Genomic DNA, 15,302 nt, shown 5'->3' with positions numbered 1-15,302 from the left:
CAGAATGAGACACTGAGGTTGAGTCACTGCAAACACTGAAGTGAAACTCAGGGGGGTATCACTAACCCCCCCCCCCCCCCCCCCCCCCGTTTGCGTAGCAGCTTCTGTGGGACCAGGTGAGGACGTCTGACCCAGCCTGAGCTCCCACACATTTCAGAGGTAAGCGGGAGGAGTGGTGAGAAGACAGGCGGCTGGGAGGCAGCCTTCGTGGGGGGGGGGGGGGGTGCTCAGGGGAGTCTGCAGCTCCGACGCGCCATGTGACCCAGCAGGCCAGCCCTCGGCCTATCACAGGAACAGGAAGCTGGAAGCTGACGCTGCATGCGTGCTGTACGGGGTGGAGGGGCGAAAAGCAGCAGTTTCACAATGAGGACTGAGCAGCGAGGATGGAGCGCTTGTGAAATCTACTGGAGCTAAAGCAAACCCTGAAACTTTAAGGCTTGAAGACATGTGCTGTTAGTACACTGCTTAAATGCTGAATAAGTGACATTTACCTTCAAATCTAAGCAGGTTAGGACACCTAAAGTCAATAAACATGGAAGAAATGCAACCGTAGCAACATTTGAATGTTCTCCTTTGTTGGGAGGGTTTTAAGTTTAACAACCAGCACAAAAGACCTGATTTTACATCTTACAAAACACAGCACGACCGATTTCTACTGATCACAACTTCTTTGACGTTCCCTTACAGATTTTTAACGACGTAGTCGGCCCCCTGACGGCTCACCGGAAGTGCTGGGACAAAAACGGGAACGGCGCTGTTAAAAAAGTGGCAGGGCTGAATGAGGAGAGTAGAGACGATGGAGGCCCAGACCTGAAGCCCAAGTTACAGGTCCTGATTACAGCATTTAAACCAGCTTTAGAAACTCAATACCTGATGGTGACCGGTAGGATTTCATGTTAGTCGCACCCAGTGTCCGAAATTAACTTCCTGATTCATGTGCTGAATCAAAATCAACCGGCCAGGCATATTTTTTACCGGCCAAAATATTAATCCTCACCAGACCTCTCAATTTTTACCAAAAATTAAGAGTAAGATTATGTTAATTTGGTGGGGGGGGGGGCGTGGTTGGGGGAGTGGCTGACTGGACCCTGGAAGAGAAATCTTTGTTTCCTACCTTTGATAGGAATATATTAAATTTATTATAAAAGGCACAATATGAATGATCAGATCCACATCCAGGCAATAAAAAACACTACAGATTATCATTATTCTATCCATGTTGGTCTCATTTGTGAATGAGGCAGAGTTTCATCAAGCCTATACGGTTCAACATTTTTCACTCAGCTGCCACACTTAAAGCACGCAGGGGTTCATGCTGCGTCTTTACGCTGATCCAGCTGCTGGACAAACAGTGGGGAAATGAAGACTGTAAAGGGCTCCTTTAGAGGGGAGAGAAGGAAAAATGGGTCTGAGCTGAAGCCCCTGATGTTACAAGTTCCTTAAAATGACCCTTAAAAGTGCGCACCTAAATTATATGTAACGTAATTTTGAGCACCTGAATTCAAGCGCAATGAACCACGCCCACCGAAGCACCGCTGGTCCTGTGTCGTTAAAAACAAAAGAGCATGAAACAGCTACTGACTCTACTACTGATTTCAATTGGGACATTTTGGTATGGGTGGAAGGACATTAAACGTAGTGATTCACGTTTTGAAGGCTGGACACTGATAAAAGCACCTGGCTCCGAGAGGGCGGGGGGGGTGGGTGGGCGCAGTAAGAGCGGCAAAGCACAGAGACACAGCGCACGTAGTTTAAAAAAAATGCAGAATAAATAAGAAGGAAACTTATAAACAGACTAATTGGCATGTTAGAATGCCTCTAGTTAGCAAATCTGTTTTCTGATCCAGTGTGCAGCCATTACTGGTTCTGAATGAAGGATTTATCTGGGAGCCGCTCTCCTCCCATGCCTCCTGCTCTGCAGAAGGCGGGTCTAGACTGAGCTCTGGATGGACAGAGCTGTGAACAGGTCATCCGCAGCCCAGATGAGTTTTGTTATTTATTTGGTACAAACATTTACTTGCCATGTGGCAGCTAGCCCTCTGAAATTCACTCGCCAAACGGGAAATTTACTCGCATTTGGCAACTGGCGAGTGTTAATTTCGGACCCTGGTCGCACCTATATCAAGCAGCCTGACTTCAACTCATGCTAATCTCTGTGCGCGAAACTTTAATTTAGGCTGTCCGTATAATAGTTAGGAAAAAAGCCACATTTGTTAGATCACCGAACCGTTTGTAAATATCTAGTTCCCCCTTTACAACAACGGTCACAGAGTAGAGACTGTATGCAGCGCTGCAGCATTCTCTGTCATGTGACCCGCTCCATGCTCCCATATGAACACAGGAAGTTCACTTTGACGCAGAACCGTGAAGAGCGCAGCTTTTATAAAGCATGTGTAGGAGCCATAGATCTATTATGTTTCATGGTCACATGGTGTATGGTTGCCATGGTGATGCTTAGAGCATGTGTCATGTGACACATTTGGTGAAGGGGGCTGCTTGCTTCAGGAGAGGCGTGCTGACCTGTACTGGGTTTTAACAGCAGAGAGGGAAGCCTTTAGCCTTGCTGCAGCGCGTCAGACAGACAGGACCCTGTCTTTCCCTCTCCAGCGATTAGTCTGGTTTTCTCTGGAGTCCCAGCAGCATGAGAACAACTTTCTCTGCAGGGCTGACCATAAAGGTGCTGGAATCAATGCCAGGCCACCTGAGGCACGTCACGGCAGAACGGCAAACAGGACGAGTGTCGGCGCAGCACCTCTGCTAGCTGCTCCGCGTTAACGCGCCATCTGCCGGCGCACGCAGCGAGTCACAAACTGCTAATATTTCTAGACTCCTGGGACAAAACATGTCAGCATACAGAGAGACGCTGGGGTCCGGAACTGCTGGGTCAGAAAACAACATTTATGTTGTCGCACCATAAAGTTACAACACTTCATTATACAGTATAAATGTTACTGATATTAATGACGTACTGGGCTACGACTGTCTGGGGATCAACATCCTTAAGTTATTCAAACTGGTCTAGTTGGAAGGAGAAGAAAAAGTTCTGTCTGCGTGGCGTACTGACATGGTTTATCGCTGCGATGAGGCCAGAACTTTAAGGTTAAGGCAGGAAGAGCAACACAAAGACCGCAAACCCCAAAAGTAGGAACCTGATCGAACATTAAAGATCACACATCCCCCGAATGAAGCAGTTCATGAAACTGACAGAGACTCGCCAACGCCAGAGCTGTGAATAATCAGAATATTTTATTTCTATAATTTTATAATCAGAAATCATATAGAGAAAAAAAAAGCAGCCTCGATACCTAAAACAGGGGCTTCAAGAAGCTACGATAGTTCCTTAAATAACCTGATGAATTTTCCCTGAGTTACAGTTGAACAGAACGTCAGAGAGAAACTTCTAGTCTGGTAATAAGAACAAACTCAGGGTTACTAACCAAAGATAGTTCTCGTCAGCAGAACAGGTCCAGACATGAAAAGGGCTGGAGCCTCTAGATAAAACCCGTTCAGACAGCAGACACGGTAAGTGGCACACGGTGAATCGGTCCAGTTTGGTCCTGCTGGGCCGGAGAGTCACCTTCCAGCAAGACGATACCGGCACACATACAAGACGCCGTGGCGCTGCGATGGAACCGATTGGATGGAAACACGTTGCTGGAGTCCAGTCTGAGCCCAGAGACTCCCATCCACATCAGAACCTATGGCAACACCTGAAATGATGATGCTCACAGAGGCTTTCTGCTCTTCTGACTAAACTTGAGGCTGCTTCGCAATAAGGAATGAGCAAAAATGTCCGTCTCTAGATGTGGATGAAAAGATTCACTACTGTAACTACAGCAAAGGAGGTTCTGCAGAGTACCGACTCATAATACAAACACTTTACAGACTTTTGTTTGGTACTATTGCTTTAAAAATCTGCTTCATTTGAACAATATCGGATCGTTTTGCCTTATGGAGTCTTGCTCCTAGTTATGGAGGATCTACTTTTATGTTCCTCACCACAACAGGCATGGACAGGTTGGCGGTACCGGTGTGACTCCAGAACGGTCACACCGTTCCTGTGGGTCGGAGGCCTTTGAATCGGGTGCCGTGGAGGATACACCGCCCTGATCGGGGCTTTCTCTGGCTGCCTGGAGCAAGAAGGGAGACAAGTAGTGCCCCTCCCCCACATGTTGCCATGCTCTGCTGCTCAGCAAGCAGAAAGGTGTCTTGCCTTCTTCTTTTGTTTACAGCGCAAATACAGATGTTTCCAAATGTCGCAAAAAAGGGGGAGGATTTGGAAACTAAACGAGCGCCGCCATCAGTCTTATAACGGCAACGCAGCTTTAGATCTGATTTCATGTCTGTAAAGCAGCTAATTACTCCACATGTAATTAATTAATTGACTTTATGAAGAGCAGAGTGACAAAAAAGGCACCGATGTTACATTCTAACAGCAGCAGGCGGAATAACACCTTACTGAATAAAACAGCTGTTTTTGTTTTTGTTCATAGGCTGATGCTTTTACTCAAGGTTCTGAGAATCTGGCTGGTCAAACGGCGTCCCTCCTTGGTTTGGCAGAAACCCAGAGGAACCGGGTTCGAATCCCGGTGGCGTCAGGAAGGGTAAGACCTCTGCCCTGTCAGGGAGTGGTGATGACTCGCTGCGGAGACGCCTGAATGGGGGGAGCGGCCGGAAACACTCTCTCCTTCAGTAATACACTCACTCATTAAGTTAATGCGCTTGTCCAGGTGTGGCACCTGTGGGTGAGAACGCGGAGACTTCCTGTGGGCCAACAGGAGCCATGACATCCACATCCACAGACACCTTCGGGTATCCCAGCTGCCAGCTGCACACTGCGGCCCACTGTCTCTGGGGGGCCTGGCCAACACCACCACCCCGCTCTGAATGTCAATGAGACGCTGAAGCCCTGACGGACAGGTCTATGCCCGCAGTGGCCCCGGGGACAAAAGGCGTTTTTTACCGGCTGACAGGCCGACTCGTGTCCCGGCCCATGTCCTTATTTGTTGCGGTCGTGTCGCTCCCAGCTGGATTAACCAGCAGAACTAGTTAGCCGGCACTTTCCTGTCAGACCGCAGCGCAAAGCTCCGAGCTAGCGTCCACTGACACTTGACTGCGCTTTGTGGCGTCTAATTCCTGGCGTCAACGTAAACACTGACCACCCCACACCCCCCTCCCAGTAGTCAGCCTATTTCCAGAAACAAGCCCGCTCAGAATATCTGAATTAATAAATAAATAAATAAATAAATAAATAAATAAATAAATAAATACGTGCGCCGCGGTAAAAACCGGTGTAAAAAAAAAAAGCGCAGCGCGAACGGCGTGTTTTCGGGACATGGTTAATTAGCCGACAGGTCCCGTCCAATAAATACACGGAGCCATTCTTACCGTTCTGCGGGACATTCGTTGCTTGTGAGTCCTTCCAATTTACCTTCTGCTTCTCTCTGAGCCCTCCTCTCCCCTCTTTCTGTCTGCAGCGGAGCCCAGCTGGGAGGAATATCAGGCGGAAGAGACAGAGATCCCAAACAGTGCCTCGTCCGGGTCGGGCGTGTTTTGCTTAGCTGGACCTTCCTGCGTTCATTAAGAGCTACAGTCCAGTTAGCTCCATGCTAGCGCCTGGCAGCCTTCTGCTGGAAGGAAACACCGAGTCTAGACGGAGGCGCTCAGGTGGACCCTGCGCGGAGCTTTCTCCATAGCCGCGGCGGCTCCACGACCCGTAGCGTGCGACCGAAAAAGCGAGCGGCTCGTGCAAGTGACAGCTCCGCGCTGCGACGGGGGGAATGCTGGGAGCGTGAAAATGGCGTCAACCGGCGCCCCCTACCCCTCCCCGGTAATACTGATGTCATCTGGAGCGGATTAAAGAGGAAGCTGCGGTGAGCAAGCAGCCAGATTTGTGCCACAGTCCTCAGCGGCTGGTTGGGGGGCAGAAGGGGGCTTCAGAGTTACACGTCACATTTAATGAGAATTAAAAAATGTATTACCATTATTGACCCAGGTTACATTAAAAAAAGGTTTAGCTGACATAGACTGTAGCGCCACCAAGAGGCCAGGCAATGGCCACAACCACAACTGTGGTGCGCCTCCTGGCCAGAGGGGCTTAAATGCAAAGTATTTTTTATTTATTTTTTACCAATACATTAAAGGGCAAGGCTTTTCTGACCCAGTCTGTATAATCTGATTGAATTTGACTTTGTAAAGTGCCTTGAGATGACATGTTTCATGAATTGGCACTATATAAATAAAATTGAACTGAATTAAAAGGTTTAATAAATTGAACACGCATATTTTTTAGTGTATGCAGATTTATTCTTTCATAGCATGCCAATGTCGATTGTTCATTCTTACCCCCGTTAAAATGAAAGCAGTACTAAAGAAATATTGAAATTTCTATGGTAACGATGTAGTAATAATTATAATATAATTTGGCATGTTACTATAACTGAGACAGCATATACTATTTATGCTAGTCACTTGATTATTGTAATGGCTGCGCCTCCCTAAAAAAAAATAGATTTTATTTGTTGTTCAGTTGCGTCTTTGACAATTCCTGTCCTGTCACGGCTGCAAAACAACCAAAACCTAGAATACTGTTTATCTATTTAAAAGAAAAAAAATATTGTTACATTCTTCAATGTTGGTCCAACTAAAGTTTGATTTTCCTGAAAGAGTAGATTTTTTTTTTTATCAATTGCATATTATGTACATAGATACCATTAGAAATAATTGTTATCCAAGTTTAAGAATTTAGTTATAATGTTTATGCTGAAAAAGAGCACAAGCTGAATATTGTTTTTATTGGTTAAAATGTAATTCTATTGTAAACATGAACAAGGGCTCTCAGGTGAAGTCAATTATCTGGCATTTAGCCCTCACCACGAAGCGTTTGTTGAACATTCAGTGGAAACTTCTAAAACCTTTTATTGAAATGTTAGCGATTTTGGGTCATTTTTCTCTGATTGAATCGGTTGTTTTGGCATTCAACTCTTTTGAAAATGTCGATAACAAACCCAGTGGCCCCATCTGGCAACCCTCGACAAACATTTCAGGAAATTGCTGGGAGTGGATTTGTTAATTGCATATTTAAAGGGTGACATATGGAAATATGTGTGCAGTAATGGGCTACACAGATGGCAGTAATTGGCCTGAAATAATCAGAAGTATAGAGTGTATAGTATACAGCTATTTATATATTTCAGATCAACAAAATGACACAAAAGACAAGCGCTAAAGATCGATATCAAACTATACAAACACACACTGTTTGTGTAGTTTGATCCAGACCTTTCCAGCAGTTATCTCTGGCTGTATGTTTAGGGCGGTCGTGATGGTGAAAGGTGAACTGTCTTCCAGCCTCTCATTGAAATCCATCCGTCTCCCCTTCCACTCCGACCAGCTTCCCCGTCATCGCTCAATAAAAAGAAAGGCTGCAGTGAAACCTGGTGGCAGCATCATGCTGTGGGGAGGGTATTTCTTACGGTGTGTTCAGGGTGATGTGCAGTATTAGTTTTCCAGCACACAAAGCATTTTACTTGTAAGCCAAACATTTCAATTTTGGTCTAATTTGACGAGAGGACCTCTGTGCTGCAATAAGAACCTCGGAGCTTTCTGTCAAAAATTATCTTCTTCTTGCCCGACTCAGAAAGAGCGCGTATCAATTTCCTTTCACTTCTTATTACGCACCCCTTTGTGTTGGTAAGTCGTAGGACTTGAGGTTTTGCAGTTGTAATGTGACAAAATGGTAAAATTCAAGCAGATTCACTAATGTATCAAAAATATTTGGCTAGATAAAAATGTTGATGTTTCAGCTTGCATTTTTATTGATGTTGACCGTTTGATGCATTTGATCTTTTCTGACTCTTTAGAGAACTCCAACAGGGACAAGTAGTGTAAATATAAGAGGCTGTTTGAAATGTATACACTAGTTGGGAATTCTTCATGATAGAATTTATCAGCATACCAGGAAGTAAACTGTTTCACTTGTGGGACTTTTGATTTTTTTTTTTTTTTAAATAAATCCTCATGACAGTTTTACAAATATTCCACTTTTGTAACCAGAAAATCGTAGGGAAGCACACAGGTCCTTTAAAACATGTACCTATCTAAATGCATTAGTTGACTGAATAAATACATAATGCTAATGCAAACAGAAATCCAGCCAAACACGTAGATGTATAAATATTGAATTTATTGTTAATTTGTCGGAGTGCTGTTTTTCTTCTGCCGCTGTTTCTCAGTAACGGTCTTCCACAAGCTGTCAAGGGCGACTTTGGCCATGAGCATAGTGATGGTGAAGTTCCGTCTGTACCATTCTCTGGATGTGAGAGAGAAAACATTCAGTCATCCGAAATATTTACTCTGCACACGGCTGTCGAAGTACTGAGCTGCTACTAGAGCTGAACATTGACATAAAAGAGTTGTCATTTGGTTGATTACAGCCTCACACAATCAGGTGAATCAAGAGCCAGCAGACAGGAAATAAAAAAAAATAAAATAAAAAAGGGGACATATTTAGGCAGCAAATAAGTCAGTTACTTTGGTGCTTACTGACAGAAATCTCTCTAGAGCCTGGCGTGTTTGTTTTCTGCCCACAGAGTGGTAGCGCACACTTAAAGCCCCACGGCGGCTGCTCTGGGAGGCGCAGCAGCAGCAGGGGAGACGGCAAGACCACAAAAACAACTCACTTGTTGTAATCAGCATGTCGCATTTGGTTTCTGTCCAAGAAGCTTTTGTAAAATATAGCCATCTCTTCACTGCTGAGGGTACGACGTCTCCCTGAGGGGGAAAATGAGAATGATGATTTGATTATCTATCTATCTATCTATCTATCTATCTATCTATCTATCTATCATATCCTCACCATCTTCCCCTCGGAGAGTCAAGCCTTTTGCCTTCAGCTGTGAGATGATGAAAGCTTCCTTTTCCTGAAAAGAACAAATAAAGTTGTTTCTATGCATTAAAACAACATCTCTGGTTAAATCCTATAAATGGAATAAAATAAAGGACATTTTTTTATTGAAACCTTATAAAGCTTTGAAGTACTGAATTAGTTATCTTGAGATAGCAAGATATCCAGCTTGTTTTGTCTTTATTAAGAGTTGTATAAGGTCATCATCACAACTTCATTCTGACTACACAAGATTTCAAAATATGGTGGTCTTACTAGATGGATTATGTCATGTCATAAGATCTCAAGCTGCATTTGTGAAAATAAGGTTTCTCTTGAACTCTGCGATAACAGTTTGGTAAGTTCACAATCATGAGATACAAGATCTGAAGCATGTGTTGTTTGATAACAGTTGGATTGGGTCAGAATCTTCAGATAAGATCTCAAGATTGTTTAAGAGTGATAAATGTATGAATAGGACATAATCTCATAATTACAAGATCTCAAGTTTATTTCACCACATTAACAGTTTAACTTGTTCACTATCCTGGATAAGTAGATCACAGGTTCATTTAATCTTACCAACAGTTTGATTAGGTCCTTCTGTTGAGTAAAGAATATCCTATTTTATCTTAATAATAATCAAGATTAGATCAACATCTTGAGATAGAACCTCAAACTCATTATGCTGAGACAGCTGGATGAAGTCTTGATCCAAGAAAAGATTTCATGGAGGATTTGTTGAAATAACAGTGTGTTTAGGTCATTATCAAGATAGCAAGACATTTCTGTGTCAGGAAGGATTTCACTACTTTGATACAGTTTTGTTGTCTCTGACATAACAAGACCTTTACTCTGTCAACTCACTGTTTTACAGCTCAGAACCATGAGCTAACAGGTTCATACCTTTATTTCAGCCAAGTAATGGAGTCATTGGTTCAAGCTGAAGACCTGCATCACAAAGCATCATAGATCACCCCGGGTGTGACTTAATGATGAAACTGTGTGTGACTGTCCTCTTAAAAACTGTTTTGGTTCTAAAAATAATAACTTGGCTCATAATCTTTGGGGAAAAGGTGATTTTTCTGTCTCTGAACATTAACTTTTTTGCATCAGCTTGAACATCACTTCATTTTTTTTGGCCAATTTATTTATGAAGAACATCAGATTCTGATGCTTTGGAAAATGCCATTGAAGACAGGCCAATGAAGACTCTGGAAACACAAATGTGTTCCATATTATATAATTTCTTATTTCCATACAAATCCAGACTAGGGAAATACTTAAAGCTATGGCCTCTTTTTCCTTTCACTCAACATTCCATGAACATGCTTTTATGTTCATGGACATATGTTTGTAACAACCAGCTTCTTCAGTGATGACCTTTAGTTGCTTCCCCTCCTTGTGGAGGGCATCAACGATTGTGTTCTGGACATCTGTCCAGTCAGCAGTCTTCCCCATGATTGTGTCACCTACTCACACACACAATTTAAAGGAGCGATGAGCAAAATGTCATTATTTTAGATAGAACTAAAAAATTATGACGTGAAGAACTAACTGTATCTTTAGATGGAATATGGTATGAGATCACACACCCTCTCCCTGTGTTGTTCTCCAGTCTGGTTTACACGTCCATGTGAATAGTTTAGGGCTAAACCCCTCCCTCGGCATAAAATGCCACAGTCAGAGCAGTGGAGTGTAGGAACGACAACATTCTCTTGCTAACAGCATTAAAAGGGAGGAGTTACTTTTTCTTCACTAGACATGTTCCTCTGAAAGGTGATGCTGTTCTGCTGTGAATTTATCCTTCGCAAATATGTTCTTAGAAGGCGACTGGTGAGAAGTGGAGGGGAAAGAGGTCGCTGCTGGAGGTGTGGCTCGATATACATAATGGCTCAATACGAATACCCTTATAAAGTAAAGACTATTTAGCCAAAGTAGAAGTGCGTTAGCGGTCGCCATGATCAGTGCTGTCCGAATAGAGCAGTCAGTGAGGAAGGAGGTAGGAAAAGAAGCCTGTTTGCTCCCTCTAACGGCTAGTTTTGACTACGAACCCTGCGATGTCTCTTACCAGTGCTAAGAACCCTCAAGGTATCCCATGATCCTTTGTGTGACATGACGTATAAGCACAGCGCCCTCACAAAAATCACTGAAAATACCCAGAGACAAGAGGGCGAACACTTTGTAGTTTCATTTTCAGAAGGCTGTAGGCCCGGATTTGACTCGCATCATCCATTTGTGTTTCCATCACGTAATGACGTCAGAGTTAAAGGCTGTCTGAATTCGGCACAGCAGTCCGAAGCTCCTTCCCACGATAGAGTTCTGACTGTTGACCCTGTGAAAGGTCAAGGAGCAGGAGCTAGGAGGTATAATTAAGGGCATTAGGATGGAGCCCTGGTTTTGGTCTGCAGACAGAGACCAACATCCCATTTAAGAGGGTTAGGAAACCTGAGCAGGTGTTTTGAGTTAATTAGCTGATATGGAAGTGACACCATAAGCTTTCAAAACTGAACTTCTTTAAAATATTATAATTCTGAGACACCAAACTTTGGGTTTTCATTCTCAATATATAAATATTTATATAAGATATAATTTCTGAATTGAAATAAATAAAAATATTGAATGTTTTCACAATATTTAAAATGTATGAGCTGTACCTGTAGGAACCTAAAAAGCTGTGTACACACTGTTGTGCTTGGCTGCCCCCTGCTGGTAGAAATAAATCTATACAGAAATGAACTGAGGATAAATATGAACTTGGGAATGTCTGAAAATATTGTAATTGGACAGATGTTGTTTATTTAGTATAAAGCATTTTGAGTGGTCAGTATATAAGTTCAGTCCATTTTTAACCCAAAAAACAAACAAACAACAGAACATGAGAAATCGGAAAACATTAATTCCTACCTTGCTGAAGCTGACGTTCTGCTTTGCCCAGAAACTGTGATTCCAGTCCTCCGTCTCCTGCCTCAACTTTCTCAGCTGCTTTTCCAGATCAGACTCCTTCTCGTTGATGCGGTAAACAATGGGCCGCAAGTTTGACAGAGGGTTTGGTGGACCGATCCAGTCATGCGTAGGGCTGGGCTCTGGCCTTAATGTAGATGCCTACACACACACACACATATATACATATATATATATATATATACATATATACATATATATATATATATATACATATATATATATATATATACATATATATATATATATATATACATATATATATATATATATATATATATATATATATATATATATATATATATATATATATAACAAAATAGAATCATGTAGACAGAATGCGTGGTCATAAGATAAAATACACAGATGTTCCATGAAACAAAATGATACAAACATTTGAATTAAAGTAAAAACATTTCAACAACCAGCAAGAGCGCAGAAACTTCTTTAGGGCCTCTCCCTTTCAATGATGCCATGATTAGAGCCACCCGATTAAACATTTCAGCCCCAAAGTCACAGGAAACACTCTGAAATCAGTTCTACAGAAATGAGTGTCCTATAATCTCCAACATGTTCCTCCAAGCGACCCTGGTTTGCTGGCAGACGGTACCTTGCAAGAACTCCTGGAACCTTTTCACTTTCATTAAGATTACCAAAAAAAAAAAGCTTCAGTGCGTTTTGTGTGATAGATAAACACAAAGTAGAACATAATTCTTGCTTTACAAATAAATGTGATCAGACCTTTATGGAAGAGTGGTGAGGAGACAGCCACTGCTGCAAAAACAGACATTAGTTTAAAGTGTTGTCCAAGCCACGTAGGGAACACAGCAAAGACGTGGGAGAGGCAGCTCCGGTCAAACACAACCAAATTTGTCTTTTTTCTGCCACGTGGAACAGGCAACGAGAGGAAGAACAATAAAATGCCACATGGTCCTTACGGTAAAACACAGTGGTGGCAGCATCGTGCTGTGGGAATACTTTTCCTCAGCAAGGACAGCAAAGTTAGTTAGGATAGGAAAAGTAAAATAAACATATTCTAGAAATGAACGGGCTGTCACGTTTTTTGCATTGGCAAACATTCATGAACTACGCTGTGTTGATCTATCACGTAAAATCCCTATGAAGTGCATAAAAACCCACAGCGCAGAGGCTGACGTGGCTGCAGCTGCTGCCCCGCATGCAGACGGCCAGCACAACTGAGCAGATGATTAGACGGGGCTTATCACTTCTGAGCAGGCGGTCGTCATGAGAGGAGCGAGGAGAAAAACACCATCCAGGAGTCAGAGAGCAGGAAAAAGGTACACACACGCCTCCCTTGCTTTACAACTAAATAGACTATTCTATGTCAATTAAACACATTTACAGACATAGAGGTATGTAAAAAAGCAATTAAAAAGGAGCACATTGAGTAAGATTATTAAATGGCACGGATACAGAAACCTAATCATAGCGGCTCAAACCAAATGTAAGAGCTTTTTTTTAAAACAATGCATGCATATGTTGGTTTTTGCAGCCACCAGTCTTCTGTATGATCTTAGCAGTTCTTCGGGTTTGTATTAGCGGATCTATAGTCCACTCTTGAGCTCTTCAGAGTTTGTATACATTTGCCCAATCCTCCACCCTTAGGTCCAGCCTCGGCGTTTTAACCCGGTTGAGACCCAGGATCTCCACATAGAGACAGGAGTCCTAGATCACAGCACTTTGAATCATCTTGTTGGTGAAAAGGGCTCTAGAAATAAACCTGCTTTGTCTAGATCGCTGTCTGTCCGGATCCTTCAGTCGGTGATTTTAGATTTGCTGCTGTGTTTGAGACCTAGAGGCAGGCAGCCTCACGTTTGCCTCCAGAATCTGTTCATATAAAGCGGAGTTAAAGGTCAAACGTTCTGCCTGTGGCTGGACAGCAGGTTCACAGCATCACACCGCCACCACCGTGCTTCCACTGTAAACTTTCTGCCACACAGATAGAAAGTGCGCCCTGCCTCTGATGTGACGTTATCAGCTGATCCTTTTAAATCGGAGCGCAGGCAATAACAACACTGACCAAACTGTTCAACACGTTATTATAAAGTTAATGCAGATGCTTAAACAACAGCCGCGCTACGGACCTTCGTGGGGGGGTTCTGCCGGGTCGCCGGCTCGGAACTGCAGAGCCGTCTGCTCGCTGCTGATATGCGGTGAGGACGCAGCGCGGCGCCACTGACGCTCCTCCATGCCGCTGCTGCTTTGGTCGCCATTGTTTAACTAAGTCGACGCCGCTCGGTTTGTAATGAAGAAGAGGACAAACGCCGAGGCCTTTACAGAACCAACGACGGAGCTCGGACTAAAGGAGCTCATGCCCTTCTGTTTCTACCCGGCTGTGACGAACTCTGCTGCGTCGCTTAACCCTCCTACCGGCGAGGGAGCGCCCCCTATTGGTCGGTTGGTGTAACCATGACGACTCAACGTGAAGCGCGTTTGTAACAACAGTAAGGCACTCCACGAGAAAACACGACGGTACACTGTTAAACACAACTTTAAACTATTAAACTATTAAACAACAAGAACTTGAAACAATAAACTAACAGTTTACTAATAGTTTAATGTTTCTAGATAGTGTTGATACGATCCATGGGTTTAAACGGCTGTTATAGAGCTTGCAATGGCACACGGTCTAAATAATTTTGTAAAGCAAGATCAGAATCTCTTACCTTTATAAAATAAATTATCAGCACCTGTCGGTGAACTAAAACAACAAATTATTTTAAAGCACTTTTTTTTTTAGAATATCCTGACCTCACAAAATACTATAAAAGCACATGTTGCTGGACTAAAATTCCTTATAAGAATATCTTAGTTTTTATTCATGGGTAGCACGCCTTGGTGCCCACATTAATATGATCATAACGTGATGCCTCTATTGCTTAAAGTTTTTTGCAAACATTATTGTGCGCATTTAATGATTTAAGTAGTCATCATCACATTCACTGGAAAAACCTATTAAGCAAGAGCTTTAATAGGTTAGGGATTCTTCTTTAACTGTGTGACATACTGCCTGAATTAACGAGTTTACACAAGAAAGGGGAGATGTCTTTCTGCATACTTGCTTTTATGGATATTAAACTTTACTTATAAAATAATAATGTTGATTACATGTTTGTTTATGACACATTTGTTTATGGTCATTTGGAAGACCAAATTATACATTTCTATAAAAATAGTACAAAGCCTTCAACAATTCTTTCTGCAGCAAAAACACAGATTTTGCCAAATATTTTTGCACCAAAATGGAAGGGCAAAGTACCAACAGAAATATTACCAACAGATGTTGGATGGATTTTACAAAAAAAAAAAAAAAAAAAAAAAAAATGAATAGGAATTCTTCATAGGAGAACAGCACAGTCTGTGTTGAACAACCATTTAACCAATATGATATTGTTATCAAACTAATATTACAGTCAAAGAGATTTTCTTTTGT

The 15,302-nt window shown here is 42.7% G+C and overlaps 2 protein-coding genes across 10 annotated transcripts in view; both read right to left on the bottom strand.

Moving 5' to 3' along the window:
- The window catches only part of klc1a (kinesin light chain 1a), a 49,575-nt gene extending 43,718 nt beyond the window's left edge, over positions 1-5,857 (bottom strand). For 4 of the 9 annotated variants that reach the window (XM_021323267.2, XM_021323270.2, XM_021323269.2 and 1 more), the window contains exon 1: positions 5,389-5,857. The gene's annotated coding sequence lies outside the window, so the exon portion shown is untranslated. The remainder of the gene's footprint in view (positions 1-5,388) is intronic. The other 5 variants (XM_012875892.3, XM_021323271.2, XM_021323272.2 and 2 more) reach the window with 2 other exon arrangements.
- A 2,307-nt stretch (positions 5,858-8,164) lies between these two features.
- Positions 8,165-14,236, bottom strand: LOC105935500 (cytochrome c oxidase assembly factor 8). The gene is made up of 5 exons (XM_012875905.3): positions 13,954-14,236; positions 11,792-11,989; positions 8,858-8,921; positions 8,682-8,772; positions 8,165-8,311 (listed from the first exon to the last, which is right to left on the bottom strand). Exons 1-5 carry the CDS (start codon positions 14,080-14,082, stop codon positions 8,191-8,193), a joined length of 603 nt encoding a protein of 200 aa, XP_012731359.2. The 5' UTR covers positions 14,083-14,236; the 3' UTR covers positions 8,165-8,190.
- Positions 14,237-15,302: the final 1,066 nt, after the last annotated feature.

This window comes from Fundulus heteroclitus, chromosome 19, assembly GCF_011125445.2.
Source record: "Fundulus heteroclitus isolate FHET01 chromosome 19, MU-UCD_Fhet_4.1, whole genome shotgun sequence".
NCBI lineage: Eukaryota > Metazoa > Chordata > Actinopteri > Cyprinodontiformes > Fundulidae > Fundulus > Fundulus heteroclitus.
This window is presented reverse-complemented; position numbering and strand designations above follow the sequence as displayed.

What these genes read in the sequence shown, in the direction of transcription:
- LOC105935500 (XM_012875905.3), bottom strand. Translation starts at nt 14,082, where the DNA reads ATGGCGACCAAAGCAGCAGCGGCATGGAGGAGCGTCAGTGGCGCCGCG. An exon ending in AGAACGTCAGCTTCAGCAAG is followed by an intron (nt 8,922 to 11,791) that starts GTAGGAATTAAT and finishes TGTTCTTTTCAG; the next exon opens with GAAAAGGAAGCTTTCATCAT. An exon ending in GACTCTCCGAGGGGAAGATG is followed by an intron (nt 8,773 to 8,857) that starts GTGAGGATATGA and finishes TTTCCCCCTCAG; the next exon opens with GGAGACGTCGTACCCTCAGC.